The 23,764-nt window shown below is 38.3% G+C and overlaps 1 protein-coding gene across 1 annotated transcript in view; it reads left to right on the plus strand.

The window, feature by feature from the left end:
- The first annotated feature begins 7,752 nt into the window (after positions 1 to 7,752).
- Positions 7,753 to 23,764, plus strand: part of LOC124136061 — a 66,605-nt gene continuing 50,593 nt past the window's right edge. Inside the window, exons 1-2 of the mRNA XM_046501832.2 lie at positions 7,753 to 8,067; positions 11,610 to 11,758. Of these exons, the coding sequence (XP_046357788.2) occupies positions 7,803 to 8,067; positions 11,610 to 11,758 (414 nt within the window). The 5' untranslated portion in view covers positions 7,753 to 7,802. The remainder of the gene's footprint in view (positions 8,068 to 11,609; positions 11,759 to 23,764) is intronic.

The following is a 23,764-nucleotide window of genomic DNA, read 5'->3' on the forward strand; positions in this document are numbered from 1 at the left end:
ATGATAGTGGTGGTGGCTTGTACTTGTCTGGACTTCTTGTACTTGTCTGGACTTATGCCAGTCTGATAGTGCTAGCACACTGAAATACCGGACATGGTGTACTGACTACGAACCGGCCAGTCCTTGTTTTATCCCCTTAACACCGAGTGCCAGGCAGGATAACAACAAGTACCATCTTGTACCATCTTGTACCATATGTTGGTATGACAAAAGGGGATACCAACATCCGCTCTCCGATTTGACACTACCCACTAAACCACGTCATGGTGAAGATGGTGAAGACGTTTATGTAGACAATGACGACGATGATGATGGTGGTGGTGGTAATGACAGAGGGCTTAAATCGTAAGACACAATACCCTCTGCGTGTTTTCAAATTTGCGCTCAGCTCAAACTAAAAGGCCTTATACACTCCGCCTGTAATTGTATTGGAAAGTGTCCATCGAGATCCGCTAAACCTTTAACACTTTCGACTTTTTCTTACTGAAGCTGGAAATATTATTTTTGATGATTGAATCAGTTTTCCAGTTTACAATTATTTCAATCACTCACACTCGAGCTCATGTTGTCTTGTGTGTAACCAATATCGAAAAATACATTTGACTACCAGTCTGCATTTTATGCAAATAGTTTTGTCACATGTGGCGTGTGCCAAATCGTGTAGATGCAGTAGTGCCTAAAGCATGTATCATCCGTTTACTCCGTATTTTGAGTAGTACCGACTCTCAAAGTTTCATTTGTAAACGCTAAATTAATATGGATTTATGTTTCCAACTCTTGCAAAAGTGTTATCTAATCATTAATTAACAGTTTTTAAGTAAATGAGAATTCAATCAAACTTTGTATTACTGGTATATGTTTCCTCACAGAATGACTTCAAGATAATTATATTTTTCTAAATATCATCCAACTTTAGGTCATTCCCGACTTTACCAGTATATAGCCTGCTATGTCATTACACGGGAGGTTGGCTTACCGATCTAATTGTCCAAATGGTTCGATCACAGGCATCCTAAATTAGTTTTGTCTTTACAGAAACAATCCAACAAACAAGACCTATCTATCATTGACAATAATCTTTATATTTCAGACTTGTCGCATCACGTAGCCATCATTTGAGTAATATACATTTCGAAATGTAAACGTCAAGAAATATCGATCAAAATATCTTATTTGGCTTTTTCTATTTTTCAACCAACTGTAAAATATTTTTTTCTATGTTGTGTTTTTCAAACCGACTGTCCGATGCAATGTTGAAGCATTCGTTTCGTGGAACTATCAATTCAAAGAGTTGCACATGTCCTGATGTATGTTTCATTAACAATGTAACCTTTTAACGTTTGATTTTAACTTCATGGAGACAAGAAGTCATTTTGATACTTTTTGTAAACGCTTAAACTTCCCTTGTGCTGAATTTAGGACAAAATCAGTATTAAACAAATAATGTTGACAATTGCTCACCGGAGCCTCTGTATGTGTAGTTTGAACTGGGCACAAAAACAATCTCAGTGAACTTTTTCGACACATTCGTTTTCAAAGCGAGGCTTGGAGTGCTTTAGGTCAAAGTCAGCAAGCCACGCTTGCAAGCAGGACAAGCGGCGTCTATTTGACGTTCCTATCTATGATGGCTTGCGTTGAAAGAGCTGGTTCTAATTATTTTTCAACATAATCTCCTGCGAAATTCACATCTTCCAACTATGCTGAAGTGCCTGGATCCTACTTCTGGTGGTGAAAATAGTCGTCCAAGGTTTGTTTGGGAAGAGTTTGAAATCTGACAATGACGAATCTTGTGAATGAAGAGGATGAAGAGAGTCCAAAGCCACAGTCAACATTGTAGCCTGGTGGAGCAACACATCTTTAGTGCTTTTTGTCCATGACGTGTAGCCTTGATATCATCATGCAATTGCCTCACCTTTAGGGAGTGGACCACCAGTGTGATTCCTTTGAAACTCCAGAAAACCTTTCCAGCTGTTGGAACCAACTTTGCCTTCTTCACCAGGAGACGTAAGATGTTTCCATTGGGTGTTGTTTAATCTCTGGCTGATAATGGTGAACGCAGGGCTTATCCATGGTTACAAATGCTCAACAAAACCAGCAGGGTCTACCTCTCACGAAACATGATGAGCCTGGGGTGTTTCTGAACAGGAATCAGAAGCCAGGGAACCCAGCGTGTTGAAACCTTTGTCAGTTCACAGTTCATTCATCAGAATGTTCTCAACACTCTCATGCCTACTGAACTGCCTCTGTGTCGTGTTGTTCGTCTTCGATCATTCATAATTATATCACGTTATATATGAATAGGGGGGCACGGGTGGCCCAGTCGTCTAAGGCGCCGCGATTCGCTGTGCATAATTGCGTCCCTTGGGCACGCCAGAAAACTATGATATTAGGTTCGAATCCCGGTTCGCCCCGATTATGTTTCGAGGTTTGTCAGCACCATACCCGTGCTCGTGGGTTTCACCGAAGTGGTAAACGTCTTAGACCTGTATCACTTCGGGCTTTCCTCCCACATTAAAATGCCGTGATAGGAGTGGAACACTGTTAAAAGCGACGTTAGATCCAACTCACTCACTCACTCATTCGTGGTTAGGCACAGAACTTTTCAGCCACACCTCGTATGCTTCTCATACGCGGCTCAACTGGATCAGGAGTCACGGGGGCCCAGTCGTCTAAGGCGCCGCGATTCGCTGTGCATAATTGCGTCCCTTGGGCACGCCAGAAAACTATGATATTAGGTTCGAATCCCGGTTCGCCCCGATTATGTTTCTAGGTTTGTCAGCACCATACCCGTGCTCGTTGGTTTCACCAAAGTGGTAAACGTCCGAGACCTGAATCACTTGGGGCTTTCCTCCCACGTTAAGCTGACACGCCGCGATATAACTGGAATACTGTTAAAAGCCACGTTAACCCCAACTCACTCAATTGGATCGGGTGGTCTCCCTAAGGCGTAGATCGTTGCTCGGGCTTTTAGTCGGTGGCTTACCTGGTCTAGACTCAATTATGAACAAGAAGCCGTACTATAGCTGGACCATTATAGAGGCGTTAAACAACAATTCAATCTGGAACTATCGGGAAGGCTGGAAATTCAGATCTCTGCAAAATAATTGCTGGATTATGTGAGTGAACTAGGAGATAAACTTGTGATTTCAATTTCAAACGCAGGTAGATTTTTAGTAAATTTATTGTACCTAATAAAGTCGATGTATTCAATTTAAAATCATGTATACAAATATGAAATTTGGAGCTCGATAGTCACATGTTATCGCTGTACAAAGTCATTGAAAACTGTTCATTGTCATGTCACATAAGTGCCACAAGGTTGCGCTGAACTCAGTATCTCGTGTGACCGCCTCGGGCAGCAATCACGGCTCTGCATCTGGATAAGTGTACGAATTCTGTCCTGCTGAATTCTGTGCCATTCTGATTGTAACGCGTTGGCCAGTTGTGATAGTGTCTGCGGCGTGTTCCGACGTTGACGTACACGTCGATCGAGTTCATCCCAGAGGTGTTTTGGTTGATTGGGTTGAGATCTGGAGATCTCGACGACCAGGGCAAGTCGTTGATGTTAGCATTATGTGGGTAGTCGACCGCGACACGAGCGTTGTCCTGTTGAAACAGCTCCGTCTGGCGGGTAATGATTGGAGGCAGACGAGGTTGAAGAATGTGATTCATGTAGCCATTTGCTTTCAATTTTCCATGAATCACAACCAAGTCAGATCTCGTGGTGTTTCGAGGTTTGTCAGCACCATACCTGTGCTCGTGGGTTTCATCGAAGTGGTAAACGTCCGAGGCCTGCATCACTTCGGGCTTTAATCCCACATTAAGCTGACACGCCGTGATATAACTGGATTACTGTTAAAAGCGGCGATAAACCCAACTCACTCACTTAAACCAACTGGTACACAAGTACAACTTCAAAATAACTATAAGTATGTTATTTAATAACGTTTGTTGATAATTAATTAGTTCATTAGTGTCACTACAACCAGTCTCTCCTACAATGGGAGATGCAATGTTGACTTGCACGAAATGACTTAGTTGAGTCCAATCAATGAAATACATATTGAACAAATACAATAGATATGGATCTATGGAAAGTGATTTGATCGCTTCTTTCTTTTGATCTGCGTATCAACCAGTCAATAATACAAATAATTATTCTTCAATATGAGTATTAATATTTGTTACGTGTTTCACTACCTGTGGCCCCCGTTCGGGATGTTCTAAGATAGCTGTCCTATTTACTGATATGTAGTTACGCTTTAAAAAAGAGTACCGTTTCCAAACCTTTATCGTCATGGTAAATCAATTGGTTTCAAATTCATAATAAGACGCATCAAATATCAAGACACAGTAGGTTTATCACCTATTCGATACTGCTTTGCCGAGCAACTAAATGCAGGATTTTAAAATGTGAAGGTAGGATTGGGCTTAACGCCTGGACGTATCATGACTGGGAGCATTAAAATGGGCTTGGTGTCTTGAGGAGTCGACCTGGCAAGATAACACTTGATCTACTGGCCCTGTTCCTCGCTAGGTCAGACTAATAGGGATGTATTTGGGTAATGTACCGATATCTTCAAACTGGTCACCATGACAACCTTCATACATAACCATTTCTAAGACTGCAGCAAGCTAAACGTTTTTCAATAAGTCAGCACAATAACCTCGTTCCACTGAAACCGTCACAATCTACCTTTTCTGACCAGCAAAACGATCATAGAAATGAGAACAAAAATATATTTTTAAGAACAATTCTAATTTTCTGGTTTTACCTTTTGTTCGGGACGTAAGACATTCCGAGTTTACTTGGTCACGTGACTAACACCATTCTGTAAACATGGATTTAACTTTTGATAGTTTTCACGCCAGTGGCACTAAAGAGAGAGAGAGAGAGAGTTGACAGATTTTACTGCCTCTTTAACCGGTAAAGCTTGAAATTCAGCAGCGCGGCAGCAACATTTGGAATACTTGTTCTTCGGAATATCATCTCCCTTGTGTGTAGTGATTTCCGAATGATGTTTGTTTGTTGTTTAACGCCGCACTCAGCAATATTCCAGCTATTGGACGGCGGTCTGTCCCACCCCTTCCTTTCACGTCTCCACCTCCCGTCTCCCGGTCACTACCCTCACATCAACACTGCCCCACCCATTCCTTTCACGACACCACCTCCCGTTTCCTAGTCACCAACCTCACACCAACACGACCCTCACCCTTCCTTTCACGACACCACCTCTCGTTTCCTAGCCACTACCCTCACACCAACACTGCCCCACCCCTTCCTTTCACGACACCACCTCCCGTCTCCTAGTCACTACCCTCACACCAACACTGCCCCACCCCTTCCTTTCACGACACCACCTCCCGTCTCCTAGTCACTACCCTCACACCAACACTGCCCCACCCCTTCCTTTCACGACACCACCTCCCGTCTCCTAGTCACTACCCTCACACCAACACTGCCCCACCCCTTCCTTTCACGACACCACCTCCCGTCTCCTAGTCACTACCCTCACACCAGCACTGCCCCACCCCTTCCTTTCACGACACCACCTCCCGTCTCCTAGTCACTACCCTCACACCAACACTGCCCCACCCCTTCCTTTCACGACACCACCTCCCGTCTCCTAGTCACTACCCTCACACCAACACAACCGGCACCCCTCCCTTTTACGTATGCTTCCCTCTCCAAGCCGCCCATTCAACGCCTTCACTCCAACACGCAGAAACCCTGTACAGAGTTGTGTCCCTTGGACGAACCAAAAATCTATGGTCAGAAATTCATTCTCCCTGTTTTTTATCCTTGTTTGTCAGCACCATACCTGTGCTGGTGGATTTCGCCAAAGTGGCAAACGTCTAGGACCTGCGCAACTTCCTCCTACTATAACCTGAAGGGCCATTTTATACATTTTGACATTTTACGCGCTGTCATTGAGACTGACTTACTGAGGTAGTTCTTAACGTAGGTTTCTCATCTGATGAGAATATTTTTTTAAATACATTTGTTGTAAAGAAACTCCAAAAGTTCTACCTGTAGAGCATGTTGAGCACACATACACTCATGTCACCTCTCGTTTTGAGGAACTATTTTATTCTACGATACAGCTGGATGCACAGCAGCTGTCAATGTAAACATGAAGTCCAACTAGAAACTGAATAAAACTGTGTCTAGATCTAGACCTACATCCTTCGAGTTAAAAAATAGTGATATAAAAATCATAAGAATTTACTTTCATTTTTTGTGAGTTCATTGGAGTATGAACCATAATAGAGTGGGGGCCAAATATTGTATGAGTGAGTGAGTGAGTGAGTGAGTGACTTAGGTTTAACGCCGCTTTTAACAATATTCCAGATATATCAGCTTAGTGTGGGAGGAAAGCCCACAGTGATGCAGGCCTGAGACGTTTACCACTTCAGTGAAAACCACGAGCACGGGTGTGGTGCTGACAAACCTAGAAACATAATAGGCATGAACCGGGATTCGAACCCACAATCATAGGTTTCTGGCGTGCCCAAGGAACGAAGGAGCGCAACTCCGCACAGAAAATTGCGGCGCCTTAGACGACTGAGCCACCCGTGCCCCCAAACACTGTATGAACGTCGTCGTTGAATATATATATATATGAGGTTCCTGCGAACTCTAGGATACCATGGTGAACGCCGTATACACAGCAAATAAAATGCAAATTATCTGTACAAGATATGCTATATTTTTCGAAATTCTGACATGGACTTCCCGAACAATGATATTTTTTTTTTTATTTCTTTTAAGACAGAGAGATCTTGTGTACGCTCAAGGTTAATTGGGGGCACGGGTGGCCCAGTCGTCTAATGCGCCGCGATTCGCTGTGCAGAGTTGCGTCCCTTAGGCACGCCAGAAACCTATGATTGTGGGTTCGAATCCTGGTTCGCCCCGATTATGTTTCTAGGTTTGTCAGCACCATACCCGTGCTCGTGGGTTTCATCGAAGTGGTAAACGTCTGAGACCTGCATCACTTCGAGCTTTCCTCCCACATTAAGCTGACACGCCGTGATATAACTGGAATACTGTTAAAAGCGGCGTTAAATCCAACTCACTCACTCAAGGTTAATTAGTTCCACTCCTAAAACATCCAAACTCATTTTCCTTCAACGGGGACGCCTGTTTAGCCTAATTGCCTAATTTCTTCGCACAAGACATTAATAAAATGTCATATTTGGGCATGTGTTTCCAAAATATTTATATATCGATATCAAAATTAGATCTAAAAATTGGCATTCATATATATCCTTTTTACTCATAAAACGCTGCTTTAATAGATGGTTATAACAAATATGTTTAAAGACTAAACTATGTATGCAGGCTATTAATTGAAAAAAACGTCAATATATTATGTACTGCAGCGCAATAAAGGTATTGACTATGCACAATGTTCGACCTTGAAAGGAAATTGCCTACCGACCCCCGTTGTTCAGCGTAGTTTTTGCCTTACATTGTTTATGAGGGTTATTGATATTCATATATATCAATGTCTGTCATATTAAATAAACGGAAGCGGTGTCCAAATATTTCACCTAAATACACTCCATTAGTTTATTTCGAATATTTTGTAATAGGACAATTTCTTCCCTGATAACACACATTCCCAAACCGAAAAATGGCAGCTGACCGTGAAGACGAATCCTGCTACCTTGGCGTACACGAGTTATTTCCCCTAGTCGTCTCTTGCTCGTGCATGCGCAAACAAGTTTTACCTCACGTGGTGTATTCGCGTCCCAGTCAACAAACGACAGACGGCAAAAGGATGGCCTGTCTCTAGAAAATGGCGAATGTGTTTGATATTTTCAATGTCAAGCGCCCAAGCGAAGTTGACAGCGGCATCAAATCCCAAGGGGATTCAGTGTCATTCAAAACTTCTGAATTGAACTGTCAGAAAAGGGTTCAAGACAGCACGGAAGCAGACATTTTTGAAAACAAACATGGCGCGAAGGTACCCGGAAATGATACATTGGATGATGAACAAAAATCAATCAGAATGGACAACACACCTTCTTTTGTCATTCCTAAGCTGAAGAGGAAGGAAGAAGGTACATTTATGTATATGCAAACTTAGTTGACAGAAACAGAATGTTTACATTATCTGGATAATCTAGGTAATCTTTGAAACGGGTAGTCTTACGCATTCAGACCCGTGACGTCATAACATTCTTGCTGTACTAAATGTCATGCTTTCGTGACATTAATAAGTTATCATTATCAAATGTATATTTGATCTATCTATATTTTTGCATTCACACAATAGATTATGTTTATGATTTCACTTGTAATGTAAATATCTTCAAAATCGTCAGTTAGGTACGGTTAGTCAAATGCATTGAAATATTATGCATACAAATATTGGCCATGTCTGCATGTTGTTGCACCAGTCAACCTCCCAATATGATTATGCATGAAGCAGATTCGTGCTGATAGATGTTTACTCTGTTCTATCTGCTGAATGACAATTGATATCTTATTTACCAAAATTATTGGTAAGTATTATATACATGATATTATAATATAGTCTATACATCATGGGCAGGAGAAGATTAGCAAGTTAGGGCCTAGTACAATATCAGCCTTGGCTGGATCACATGTCATACTACTGATGTAGCATTGGAACATCAACAGCATCATAAGGTGACCCCAATTTTCAATACATGTCAACAGATACAAGTTTTATCGTCTTAGAACTTTTGAAAATATTTAACAAATATTGCTGAACTAAATTTACAAACAAATTCAACTACCGGTACATCATGTACATGGGTAACCCAGAGGTTAACTTGAATGGCTGGTAATAATTTCATGTCACATTTCGCAAATGTTGTATCTCAAGAATGTTGACAGGTCTACAATGCTGCTTCACATGTTTATATACATGGCAATATATTCCCCGAATGTGGAATTGAGACTACCTGAGAATTCAGCACCACCATGTTTACAAGCACGTCGCAATATCCTACCAAATATTTTGTGAAATTTTGTTGCATAACACAGATGCAAAATAATGCCCTGGTAGGTCAGTCTAGCAACAAAGTTGCCGGGGTAATGGGGTATGCATAGGCTCCTCTTAGTGATCTATCACCTTTACACACATTGTCATTGAATAAGTCCAGCAATGTTGAGAGTTTTGATATTATTTTAATAATTTTATTCAAAATTTCATTCAATATTGTTTACATTAATTTCGATGAAGTAGTATGTGAAGTGATCGATAGATCGGTCTACTGACAGCAACCACGGTCAGATAACCGTTAGTGGTGCCTTGAAACGAACTTTAATTGATAGAGAATGGATACATCATAAATGTTATACTCTGACTCATTAGAAGTCATATTTGCTGTTGTTTGACTGTTATATGTCAACATAGAGTTCTTGAGCACGGGAGCCTCAACGGTGACCATGGTGCCTGGTTATTTTTTTCCCTACGTAAAACATATCGGGCAATAGCGATCAGCAATACTAAAGTTAGTGCTACGCTTATAGTTATTGTTGTTTTAAATATATATAGTAAAGCCGCAACTAAAATATATCGATATTGGAATATATTATTCCTGATGATAGTTTTGGGGTACAATTGTTATGATCATTTCATCAAAGTTCTTTAAAGTTGTATGATTGGGTAATTTTTAACCAAATCACCGGTAGATTATGAGAAAACATGTGTACAGCTGATTGCTGCTTCTGGCTTAGTTTACGAGAAAACACACACAGTAATCTAAATCTCTGCATATAAAACCATGCCTTGTAGGACTGGAAATACAATACTAACAGTAGATCATCTTGTCTAGTGATGTTTTATCTCAAATTTGTATTGACCAAGTTTGTTATCACCTGTTTGTTTACCATGTTTACCTGACTGTGTTGAAGGGATACAATATAGAACTTTTATGCTCATAATACTCCAATTTTCCCCCTAAAAATACTGAATACCATGGTGGAGTCGGGTGGGGTGCATTATACAATGGACATACATGTACAACAAGAAAAGTATTATTTATTGTTTATTTACCTGTTTACACGAGTGTAGCAATGCTGTGGTGTATATCTGAAGTGAAATACAAGATTAATCCATTAAATTCCAGTCAGTACTCCAAGTGTACTCTTTAGTTTTGCCTGTACTCCTATATTGAAATAATAAGGAGTATGTACTCCTGATGCTGAAAAATTACCTGGGACCCTGGCAATAGCTAGTTTATGAAAGCACTTTTAGTTTCAGTATATTGTGTATTTCGATTTAAACTTAATTCGTGGGGGTTAATGGATTATAAATGGGAACCAGTATACATATACATAATTTTTTTTATCAATTATTATTCAATCTCCTGAGGGACATCTTTTCAATAAATAAATAAATTAGGTTTGTAGGCTCCAGTTCTGGCTTCACTGATCGTCACTGATTGTTAGGGTAGGTTACCTTAACTATATCCTTAGCCCTTGGATACCTTTTATGATCAATCACCCATTTAGGATCATTAGGGTTAGGAACCAGTTTAGTGGCTATATTAGTTTCTATAGTGGCTCTTAGTAGTCTTCAAACACAAAAAAACATCAAGAAAGCAGGATGAAGTGGTTTAGTGTCGAATATTTTGCCTTCTGGAAACTTTCCCAGAACATCCACAAAATCAGTTTCTCCAGTTTTATTTTTTCGGTACTAGCTGACTCACTCTTGTGTCATCATCAGCAATACTTATGCCTTCCTCATTCCTTACTATATCCACATCCTTATCGTATAACCTCCTACACATTTCTGTCACAAAATCACCTGACGAAATATTAAATTATTAAAAAATACCATGTCTTTCATATGTACCCACGAATTTGACGTCGGATGCCTGGTGCTGTTTTCAGTTTGCGCCATATCAGTTCTTTCCTCACCACTCAGTAACTTGTAGATTACTGAATAGGTCAAGCGTGTCAAATGGCATCGGCATCACTTTTAGGTGTCCGTAGAGTAAAACCATGAGACGCCATGCCTATCTGTAACCTTCGTAAGTGTCCGTCACCTATTGTGATAAATATGATCAAGATACACAGCAATGTGTTGAGCATGTGTGAATGATTTGGTAGCTTTTTCAATGTTTACTCTGTTCCAGATAAGCTGATAAAGTATGCACAATAAATCACCAAAACACAGCTTATTTTCATTTGCTTGCAAACAAATGTGCATGAAAACTTTCACCTCAATAGTTTAACAACACTGCATGAATTACCCCCAAATCCTTTGTAACTTGCATACATGTACCGGGTATTTCATCACAGACATCTTTTTACTTTGTTAGTGATCAAATGCAGGCAGGGCTAATGCATTAATTATGTATATGATCTCTACTGTGTTAAATATTACATGAACAAACACTACGTCTTGTTTATTGACTATTAGTCATGTTTGTCGCAGTTGTGAGTTTGTTACACACTTGGAACACACAGGCACATTGAAGAATGTTTATCATGCTTGTATCATATGCATGTCACATTCTAGAATACTAAGTACATTTGATGACATAATAATCTTATATCCAAAAGATTATAATATAGTATGCATATTTATATCATGCTCTTTCATGTTCTTTCGAATATTTTTCAGATTTGTTGACTGAAATTAGCAACGATTCCCATGAATTCCAACAGGAGATACTACCATCCATCAGCAAGAGTTTCCGTTGTTCCTCATCACCAAGCAGATTCTCTTATTACAGGATACGAACTGTCCACAATGGTGACCTCACACAAGCTGTAAGTAGGCACCGGTACTGGTAATATTTAGCCCCAAATCCATTGTTCAATCAACCCAGAAAGTGGCCTGGACAGAAATGTTATACATGAATAATGCATCTGTCGGGTCTGTGTACATGGGGTGGTTGGACTGTGACATGTGCAGCGTTAGAAATTGGCACTCGTCCTGTAGTCCTTGCCATACTGCCCAATAGTTAAAGTATCACAAGGACTTGTAGAAGTTTGCCATTTTTAAGGGTTTTGCCATATGTTATCATCATAAGGACAAGTGGGCTAAAAATGTTTATGTTTACCATTAAGTTTATGATTTATTGGAATATTTTTCTTGATAATAGTCAATATACAATACAGAAATGAAATATACATGCATATAAGAAAATAATACTGTTTCTGTTTTCCCCTGTTTTGACATGGGTCATTACATCCTACCAGACCGTCTCCACGTTTTCAGCAGGTTTGTTATGGATAGTTACATCCTTCCGTAGCGCCTCTGTTTTCCCCTGTTTTGACATGGATAGTTACGGTAAAATTAGGCTTGGACCAGTAAATCATGTGATTGCCAGTCCTTGTGGATCCGCAAAATATAGTGCCTTATCAAAATCTTTGTTGTTGAACAAATCATAAGCAATATTCAAATTTTTCCGAACGAGGTCAGCTTGTCTGTTACCATCGAGGTTTCCCCTTGTCTACTTTTAGTGGAAGGAAATAACATTTTCCCTTGCTTCAAAGTAAAATATTTGTAGCAACTTCGTCTCGAAAAACTAAAATATATGAAAAAAATAGTTACTGAACTTTGTGTGAATGACGTGTAGATATAACTTTGACTGCAGAGATGATGTCATTGCGTTGAACATGATGTTGAAGGAATTAAAACCAGGTAATTTTCATACATTTTGTATTTATTGAAAGTTGGGACTAACAAAAATTAGGGGGGGGCTGGTAATTTCTGGAGTTGACAGTCCACCAGGACTGGCAGTTTCAAAAGCCAGCTGGAACACTAGTTATGGATAGTTACAACCTACCTGACCACCTCTCTGTTTTCCCCTGTTTTGACATTGATTGTTACATCCTACCAGACCGCCCTGTGTTTTCCCCTGTTTTGACATGGATAGTTACATCCTACCTGACCACCTCTCTGTTTTCCCCTGTTTTGACATTGATTGTTACATCCAACCAGACCTCCTCTCTGTTTTCCCCTGTTTTGACATGGATAGTTACAACCTACCAGACCTCCTTTCTGTTTTCCCCTGTTTTGACATGGAAAGTTAATCCTACCCGACCTCTCTGTTTTCCCTTTTTGACATGGAAAGTTACATCCTACCTGACCACCTCTCTGTTTTCCCTTTTTGACATGGATAGTTACATCCTACCAGACCTTTCTGTTTTCCCATTTTGACATGGATAGTTACATCCTACCAGACCTCTCTGTTTTCCCTTTTTGACATGGAAAGTTACATCCTACCAAACTGCCTGCCTGGAGAGCAGAAAGATCAGTGCTTCAATCCCAGGCCAAGTCATACCAAAAACGGTTAACGATGATGCTTGTTTTCTCCCTGTGTTCGGTATTAAGGGGATAATACAAGGACTCAGAGCCTGGTAGCTGTATCTGAGTGGGCTATGTGTCTATGTTCAAACTGCGGCATGGTATCTCATTGGTCAAGCACTAAAAAACTGGCATGTCCAGACATGACATGAAGACACACACATGCATGCACGTAGCCATTAAAGTGAAATCATCTTCAACGTGACGTTAAAACCCATTTGAATTCACCTCACATGCTGCCACTCCCTAACAAGACCATCAGCTGTTCCATTGTTCTGCATCATACCCTGGTTTATCCATATACTCCTTATTGTGGCTCACCACATGAAGCATCCTTGACAGATGTTACACCATGTGTACAGAGATACACAGGGATTTATTTTAGTAGGACAATAATTCTGTTTTGTTCAAAATATGGATTTGTTTTGTTTATGTTCTAGTTTTCCAGGGCTTTACCTTGATCTACAAGACGTGGGTTCCATGGGACCCCCAAGAATTAAGTCCAGGGGTCCTGTCCACTAGTGTTCAGAAAATAATGGTGTATAGTGTACTGTATTGTAAGATTTGATAACTGCTTTAATTACCATTGATTACATGACCTTTGTATTTCTTGTCTAGAGTTGGGTACAATGAATATTATTGTGCATGTTGTATATACATTTGTGCTAACGGGATGAACATTTCTGCACTAGTAAACCCTGTTTTCTTAACATTTGTATAATCTATTATTACTTTGTATTAAACATTGAATTCATTGCAATAATGTAAAATTAAACATTTAAAGTGTTTCTCAATATTAGTCATGTTAATGGTAGAATACAAGCAACCTCAACCAAGCCATCTCATTAGTTATAACTTCATTAAAATGAATAGGAAATAATTTTTTTCCATTTGGGGTTTAAGCTGACATTTGCTGCAGACTTGGTACCAAATATCAGCCTATGAGCAGATCTAGTGGACTAACATCTAGTTTCTAAAATAAATAAAATCTCTTAAAAAAATAGTATAAAAAGGAGCCAAGAGACTTTCTTCATTTTAAGGACTGCAGTAATCTAGACTTGCCAAACATTATTAACTTGCATAGGCTGTACTGGATATGTTTGTTTCAGTGTATGACAGACTACAGGTCTAATATAAAATCCCCAATGCGTCTATCTCATGCATCCGATAGAATTTTTTATATATTGATATTATTTTTTTAAAATGGCTTCTTTATTATTTTCTTTTTGCGATTAAAGATGAAACCAGTATCACCTTTATGCAGTAATATATGCTTATATCTGACCATAAAATTTAAATGTAATCAACAAAATATTCTAAAGAATATAAAAGAGTTCTAATTAATTTTTCAAGGGGAATTGGCTGTATTTTTACCCCAGAATTTTGTAATTTTAGCCAAAGAATTCCTAAAATTTTAGCCAAAGAATTTGTCTAGGGCTGGTTGTGTGCCATGGCACAATCTGAGGAAGTGTTACGCGTGTTTGAAGTAAAGCATAACCCAAATGTTAAAAGTTGATGATGTAGGTCTCCCTAGATTCAAATACTATAGGAGCAAACAAATACATATCTGCAATTTGATTAGTTTATGTGGTCATAACACCACAAGAACGTTTAGAAAGGAGAAGCTGGAATATTGCTGAGATCAGTGTTAAACAGCAAGCAGCAAAGGACATTATTTCTATCAAATTTTGCCTTAAGGTAGGATTGATATTATGTATGTTTGAATTGCAAACAATGAAATTTCAAAAGAAAGCTTGAAAATAATGAAAATTACTGTATTGATTGATCAAAAAAGGCAAATTCTGTGGGTTTTTTCTGCAAATCTGCAGTAGGTTTCATTTTCATTTTCAAATCTTATGCTACAAATTCATTGGCAAATTATTCAGTTGTAATATCATAATATTTATAGGACTGTATGCTCGCAAAATCATTGTTTGACAATGATTGACACTGATGCTTGATCATTTTGTCTACATACTAATGTAAATATTATTCATGGTCAGACATCGCCAATTTAATACATGGATTATTGTAAGATACGTGAGAGAAAAATCTCTTCCACTTTTTCACCTTTTTGTCTATTGATTAGAAGGGTAATCATTTGTGAATGAATATCTGTGTATATTTTTGGTTAGATATTAACAAAAGTTGTTTTATATATTTTACTCATAATACAAGAACAGTATGTGATTTCCCATTGACAAGACTGCACTGATGCAAGTTAAAATCGGCTTGTGCAGGTTTATAGTCAAGTCAGTCATGTTCAGAGCTCGATTTGGCTATATCAAACATGCACAAGTGCAACCTTTTATTGAAAAATGAAACCTAATATTTATGTCTGCCTGTTATTTGCACATGGTCCTATTATATTCTACAGCATTGCATCTTTATTTAAGTGACAGTGGCAGCGGGCCGGCCTATGTATCAACTTTGATAAATTTATGGGACCAGAGTGCAACCTGGTTCTGTTTGATGCAACTTGGTTTTCATGTCAGCATGCACCAGATGCAAGTTAAATCAAGTTCCTTAAATCGATCCCTGATATTAATACAGTTATGACTAATATTATGGCTTAGTAGAGGTGCCTTGTTATTTCACTGATAACAGGAGAACATAGAGGATAAGGCATTATCGTATTGGGTACACAGGTGTAATACACAATATAACGATTTTTCCCCAAAATTGTCTGGCAGGCAAATTACATAATTCCCCGTGTATATTTTGTCATTTTATGACTGTTAATTAACATTGTAAAATATTGGACCAAAGTGTATTTTGAATAGTTATTTACGACATGCCAATCAACATGCTTAGGTTTGATCTGTTGATTGGGCTCTGTGAGGCCAGATGTGCCAGATGTGCCTGATGCTGGCTGTACTTTACTGTACGTACTAAGAAAGCCCTGTTCTATGGAAGTATTGTAACAAATTACAATATAATGACGTCTTAGTGATATCATATTTTCTGGAAAATAGTGCACACCCAAGTATAATGTACACCCCCCTCTTGGGAATTCAATATTTTTCAGAATATTTTTGTGTGTGTTTTGCGCAGTAAAATCTCCATCATATCTCTTCAGCAAATTCAGGTAACGAACAGGTGATAACAAACTTGTTGAACTTGGGATAAAACATCACTAGACATGATGATTTACAATTTAAATTGTATTTCTTGTTCTGCTTGGCATTGTTTTTTTATGTGCAGAGGTTATGATTACTTTGTGTATTTTATCATAAACTACGCTGGATATTGCAATCAGCTGGTCACACAAATTCTACCAGTCATACAGTTAAGTATTATACCCAATATTGTAACTTAACAGAATTATGATGCAATGATCAGAAGAATTGTATCTGGAACTATTATTTCATGAGGAATACGAACACCTGTGTGGTCGAGTTGTAGAGTGTTCCCCCTGGAGTGCGGAAGGCCTGGGGTTTGATCCCCAGCCGCGTCATACAAAAACACTTTAAAAGTTTGTACCTGTTGTTACCCTGCCTGGTGCTTATTTTTGAGGGGCTAAAACAAGGACTGGTCAGCTGGGAGTCAGTATACTGTGCCAGAGTGGGGTATTTAAGTTAAACTGCAGCATGGTATCTCATAAAATTGGCATTAGTCCAGACTAGTACAAGCAGGCACGCATGCATGTACGTTGCTATAGAAGTGCAATAATCTTGAACTTGACGTTAAACCCCATTTCACCTCACCTCTCATCAGGAATAATATATTCCTTTATTGTGTTCTTTTAGTTGCAGCTTTTACTAGGTATATCTAAAACAATAATAACCACAATTGTAGCACTTTGGTACAACTGGTTGCTATTGGCAATTACATTTATGTAAGCAATATTGTTTGGATTTTTTTAAATTGTTTCCAACTGAGTTAAGGTTTATGGTGTACACTTTTCCAATCAATGGCAACCATGCTAAATGTGATTTGGGTAGTTTTCAAAACAACTATCTCTGGGCTTGGTACTATGGGTTTAGGGTTTAGCTTACAGAATCGTGTTCATGTGCTAGTCACGGACGCCTGAACAATCTCATGATATTAAATATGCTTGTCAGTAGGGCCAACTCAAATACCCTTGCTGTTGCATGTCAAATGAAAACTAGAAAACTCTGAATAAACAGTGTACAATGTTTGTTTTTCATTTTTAATACAAAGTCTGATCTCTAATATGAGTGACCATTGAACTGTTACATTTTAGCCAGGACAAGTATTTTCGTTTGCTACCCTACTCACACCACCACCCCCAACCCCAACCCTACAAGTGTTGATCCCATTTTTCATGCCTCAATGGACCCTCCAAAACGTTTTCCTGAAACACCAAGGCCTGATATGTTGGAACTTTTACATGTATAGAGTTACAGCCACATGAATACATATCTGATAATTAACTGAATATATAATGAATACATGTATAATGAACTTGGTATGCATAATGTAACCTCAGCCGCCAGCTGAATAGTCAATTGATTATGACAGCTGTGCAAGGAATATTCACGTGTGAGGAAGCTTACGTGTTTGTTATCTGGCAGTCAGTTTTGTTTCCTTTGTGTGTCAGGGTTCTAGTTAACCATATAAAAGATGCACTAGTGCAACCTTGTTTTGAAAAATGGAAGCTCTTATTTCTCTCTTCACTAACGGTGCATGTCAAAACTTTATAAATTTGTGACTGGCTTACTAAGAAAGTTTTGTACACAACATCAATATTTGAACTCAGTACACATTGTTTACCATACGGTTACCACATCATTATTCTCTGAGTGCTATTGGACATTTTCCTTTGAGTAAGAATAGGTCTTCAGCAACCCATGCTTGCCGTAAAAGGCAACTATGCTTTTTGTAAGAGGCGACTAATGGGATCAGGTGGTCAGGTTTGCTGACTTCGTTAATGCATGTCATCGATCCCAATTGCGTGGATTGATGTCATGTTGACCATCATCATATCTAGAATACTGCAGAGTGTGGTGTTTAACAACAAACAAACAAACAAACAAAACATTTTCCTTGGACTTGGTGTCATCAAATGAATCTATTCAGGTCAATCTTATGATAATAACTAGAAAGCAAAAGAACGCATGGGATGTATAAAGCCATCTTGTCAGTGAATAAAAAGATTCAGAATATTTACGAGACTGATTATAAACATCTATTGTTCCATAATGAGCACATGGTTTAGTCTGGGGCAGCAAGGTTGTGATGTGAACAGTGTATGAATTAGTTTCCAAAGTTCAATGGCCAGGATAATGTATCAGTCACAATCAGTGTACAGCTAAAACCCAGTTTTCGATAAACTGCGAAATGAAAACCAAACGAAAACAGACTTTGACAGTAAATCATGCCTTAACTGACCACATGGTTCATAGAAAATGCTAGAAATAAACAAGTATTGACAACAATTTTCAACTAGACAGTCAAGACTCTTTAGGGAAATGTTACTAGCCCAATTTATAAGTCACTGGCATAATTGGCTAACAGACAGACAGCTACCTGACCACTGGATTTCAACTTGCACCAGGAGCAAGCTTATCTAGTTCCTTCAAGCCTTGTGTTTTATTTAAATGTTACCAAAATATTATGTTACTGAAATAGATGCCTGAGCTAGTGTGGAAAATGAACCCGCGACTGTCAAAATTGTTATCGGTCTACTAAGCTAGACAGCTTGTATTTGATTTTTTAATTTACAGACCAGGTAGACCTAAGAAGTTTGGCAGGCAATACATTGTAGCGATAAATTTCAGACATCATTCAGACTTTGTTCATCTTGTTGATTTGACAAGATCTATTCATTTATCCAGCGAAACATACAAGAAATATGTTTGAAAAATATCTTTAATTCTTACTCTAAATTGCTCCAGATTGCACGATTTTCAGTCTACCTCCAAGATTCTGGGCTATTACTATAAGTGATATTGCTTGGTGTCATACACTGCTGAACAGAAGGATTTCCAACTGCAGATACATTTGTTTGTTTGTTTGTTTTTGTTGTTTAACAACACAATGAGCAATATTCCAGCTATAATGACGGAGGTCTGTAATTATTCAAGTCTCGACCAGACAATCACGTGATTGACTTCAATGATAAACAATCAACCAAGTCATTCCATCCGATATCCACCTGATTGAGTAGGGCATGTTTCGTGTGATTGGTTTTTACATGTAGAATGTGCCTTTTAACATAGATTAACAGACATGCGTGAAATAGATAGCTTTCTGTGAACTATTTTAGATCCTATTCTGATCTATGTCAGTTGTTGCTATGTAACCGTGGGTACTGTTAATGTGACAATCATGTTTTGTAATCTAATCTGGTATAAAATACAGTTTTATGACTGACAGGATGACATATTGCAGAGTTTATTTTTTGTATAAGTCACAATTGTATAGTATTTCAGGTGTTTAATTATTCTACTATTGATCAGGTTTTGATGTTTACGTCAGCCTAATGAATTGAGGACAGTATTGATGTTCCAATAAAGAGAGTGCCTTGTAAGTGGATCACTTTTGTGCAATCCGATTTCTTCTTGTCAATAAAATGTGTTTAAGCTAATAGAAATAAGATTGCCAGTTTAGCGCATGACAAGGAAAGCCTACAACACTATGTTGGTTTAGATTACCTGACTGACCCTTATTTTCAAGGGAAGCAAAGCTTCAAGGTCTGGTGCCAACCTTCTGCCATGGTGGAGATATTCTAATTAACACCATGTGGGATATTTAGACAATGTCTCTGTGTAATTAGCAGAGGTGCATGGTATAGACATAATTAACAGTATACCTGGCATGATTTGAAATACTGATGACTTCGTATCACAATACCAGTACATTGTGTTTATCAAAAGCATGCACATTGTCATTTTGGTAAAGTTTACATAAGTGACAATTCGAATGAAATATTGAAATTAGCAGCTGATCTTTATAATTCCTAGGCCCACTTTCATTAGACCCGAACCTTAAAAGACGGGGGTGTATAATTATTCCAAGGAATTCTGTCCATCTCTCCGTCCTTCCAAGGACATGCTTTGTTTGCGACCAACTTGAAAACTACTGCAGAGTTCTTTCCAAACTTGGTGAACACTTTTTATACTAATAGGAGAGGTGCAGTTCAAAGTTTGATTTTCATATATGTAGTTTTCTGGGAAAATGTAAATTTTTACATGTTTTGAACTAAGAATGTTTGTTTTACTTCAACATTTTTTCGACCTATAACTTGAGAACTACTTTATGGATTCTTTTCAAATTTAAGGAACACTTTCTATACTAAAACTAAAAGGAGAGGGGCAGTTTGATTTTGATATGTTTTCTGAAAAAATTAAGGTTTTTTTTTTTTCATGTTTTGAACTTGGAATTTTTTAACTTCCAACATTTATGTGACCTATAACTTGAAAACTACCTGATGAATTCTTTTCCAGGGTGTACAATTTCTATACCAATAGGAGAAGTGCAGTGCAAGTTTGATTTTGATAAGTTGATTTTCTGAGAAAATATTGCTTTTTTTCATGTGTTGAACTTGTCAGGAATTTACATAAACTGATGACAAATTGCCGTAAAATGTAATACGAGCATGTGCACATTATCTTGACGGACCCACAGTTTGACATCAAGCCCAAGATTGCATGACAAATTACACAACACAGGGATTAGTGATGTTGTATGGTACATAATGCTTTATATTATTGAGTGTTCGAAGATCGTTATGTGTAAAAGTTAAGAGTTAGACACACTTTTAACAGTTTTTGACATGATACATCTACATTTCAAATTTGATAAATTTGTGGGACCCGGATGCCACCAGAATTTTGTCTAATGCACCATGCTTTTCATGTCCACATGCACCTGGTGCAAATTACATCAAGTTCCATAAATTGTATATGTTTCATGTCAATACTAGTAACCATGGTGACAAGAAAAAAATTTTAACTTGTAATTGCAGAGGGGTAAGGGGATCACAGGTTGTGAAAAACATAACAAATAATTTGGTTTACTACTTCAGACTTTGCCCATGTTGCCCTGATTGGACTCAACGAAGTTATTTTATGCAAGTCAACATGACATCTCCCATTGTAGGAGAGAGAGACTGGTTGTAGTGACACAGTTATGCTAACTAATTACTTTCTTATCAAACTTTATTATTGTACTTTTTGTACAAGTTGATTTGAAATGACTCCCCAACACGCCAGCAGTATTACACAATCAGAATGTTTATCTCTCCACCACAAACTTTCACCTGGCTGAGCTTAACTTACTACCCTTAATCTTTGCTGTCCATGACTGCCAAAATAGTTGATGGCAATGACAGTGCTATTTACAGGTTGCAAGAGGATAATTTCGATGTGTAGTTGTGTTCAACATTAACGTCATGATTTACTGGTGGAAATATGCCGACTGGCACAACTATTGCAAACAGAACCAACCTGAAGGATGGTTCTATAACCATTTTTTTAGCTGAAGGGCGTTAAACAACAAACAGACTTAAAAAAGCAAATCTCAGCTGAAGACGAGCCAGGCCTGCTCGTGTTTGTGACTTGGTGGCTAATGTTGTACTTACTTATGATGTGGTCCAGATTTCATCATGTTTGATAAGCAGTTTCAGGCCTCACAGTTGCGACTAAAACGGTTGCCAATGCGACCTAAATTTCAATTTGTCCACTGTCTGAAATTCAGAGGTAGCCAAATGACTACCTTGAAAAATATCTTGTGGCGACTGAATTCTATTGCTACACATCTGTAGACACAAAAATAAATAACAGCTGATCTTGGAACAATTGTACTCGAAAATAATTCTTCATAAAGTCTACAATGAAGCAGAATACATAAATATTAATTTAATTAGTATTTTATTTTAGTTGACAATGCTCATTGGATAAGCAAGGATATGCCTTTATTATCTAGTAACATAAATTGCATCATTGTTCGAGTCACAAATAACAAAAATCAAGTAGATCTACAGTTTCCACTAATATACAATTCCAAGACTAGTGCTATGGCTTGTACATATTATAATAGAACTTTATTTGATAAATGATAATTTCAAATGTTTTAGGCTAACTACAATATTGGCTTGACGTCTTGATTTTACATGCAGTTGACTTTCAGTTGACTTTTATAGTCAGTTAACACCCTTACCTCAGGTAGATGCAGCTCATTTGAACAGCTGTTTTCTATCCATTTTCGAATTGTTTTAATGCTTTTACTGTAACAGATTGGAACATGTGGTGTCAAATCGAATGGGGGATTCATAAAACCCCGTACTCACAACTGATAATGCTACAACATGTCATTATTTTTTTGTTACCCCCTGGTATGTATGAAGCTTTTGAGTATGAGATACGATAACAGCTGTGTACACCATCCTCTGGTATTCTTACAACAAACACAACATTTCTGGTGTATGTGAACGGTGAGATGAAATTGGGTTTAACATCCCATCCTAAGATGTGAGTGCGTGTGTGCGTGCATACGTAAAAGATCCACAAGATCACAATTTGTTCTGAGAACTTTTAAAAGACTAACAATACCCATCAAGTTGCTGAGAATTATTATGTTGATTATACAAAAAATAAATATTCTATAATCACTAAATAAAGGTGAGATTCTGTACCGTGGTACTCTAGCTTTTTCTACTGGTAAAATATATGTGCCTAAAAATGCAGTTCAAGTACCACAGAAGACCTCCAGACTCCTCCCTTCCTTCCTCCTCCCTTCCTCCTCCCTTCCTCCTCCTTGGTTTAGCTGAGCACGTCCTGTATCATGTAGATGATATCAGGCTGAATTTTTTATCTTTCTGGCAGATGAAGCATTTTTTATGGATATTTCCTAAATGACGAACATGATCGCATGTTGAACAATAGCTCTCTTACTTCCTGAATGCTTACACACCTAACATGTTGGTATATGCGCAATTGTGATCATAATTATCTAGGACCACTGAGACTGTGCGTGTTCGGTTACAGGAACGACAGCACATGAAATTGACACATGTGGTTGGTTCCTTGTTTTTCCTATATCAGCTGAACAAGGGTGAGTCAGATCAAACAGGTGCTATTTGCCTCACATGGTTTCATGAGGCCTCAAAACTTGAAGGCCAAAAAGACAAATGTGCGAGTGTCCTGTTTCCTGGCCAACCCTGATATGGAGCCCTCAATCCTAAGCTATTTTTATTGCTTTTCTTTAGTTGCATGATAGGTTTTCGCACCATCCTGGTCACTAGCACACATGTGTTGTGCTTCACTACGGAAAAACAACTCAATATGTTAATTTGAAAGTAGGCTTCTCAGCAATAGAAACATAACAGTTTTAATCCACTAGTCCTTATGATGATAACATATAGCAAAACCCTTGAAAAAGGTAAATTTCTACTAGTCCTCAGGATAACTTTTGGAAAGTTTGGCAAGGACTAGTGCCAATTTCTAACGCTGCTTCTACTGACATTCTGCAAATACTGTTTAGAAACAAGAACTCAG

Source organism: Haliotis rufescens, unplaced genomic scaffold, assembly GCF_023055435.1.
Source record: "Haliotis rufescens isolate VD_foot unplaced genomic scaffold, xgHalRufe1.0.p SCAF_44, whole genome shotgun sequence".
Classification (NCBI taxonomy): Eukaryota; Metazoa; Mollusca; class Gastropoda; order Lepetellida; family Haliotidae; genus Haliotis; species Haliotis rufescens.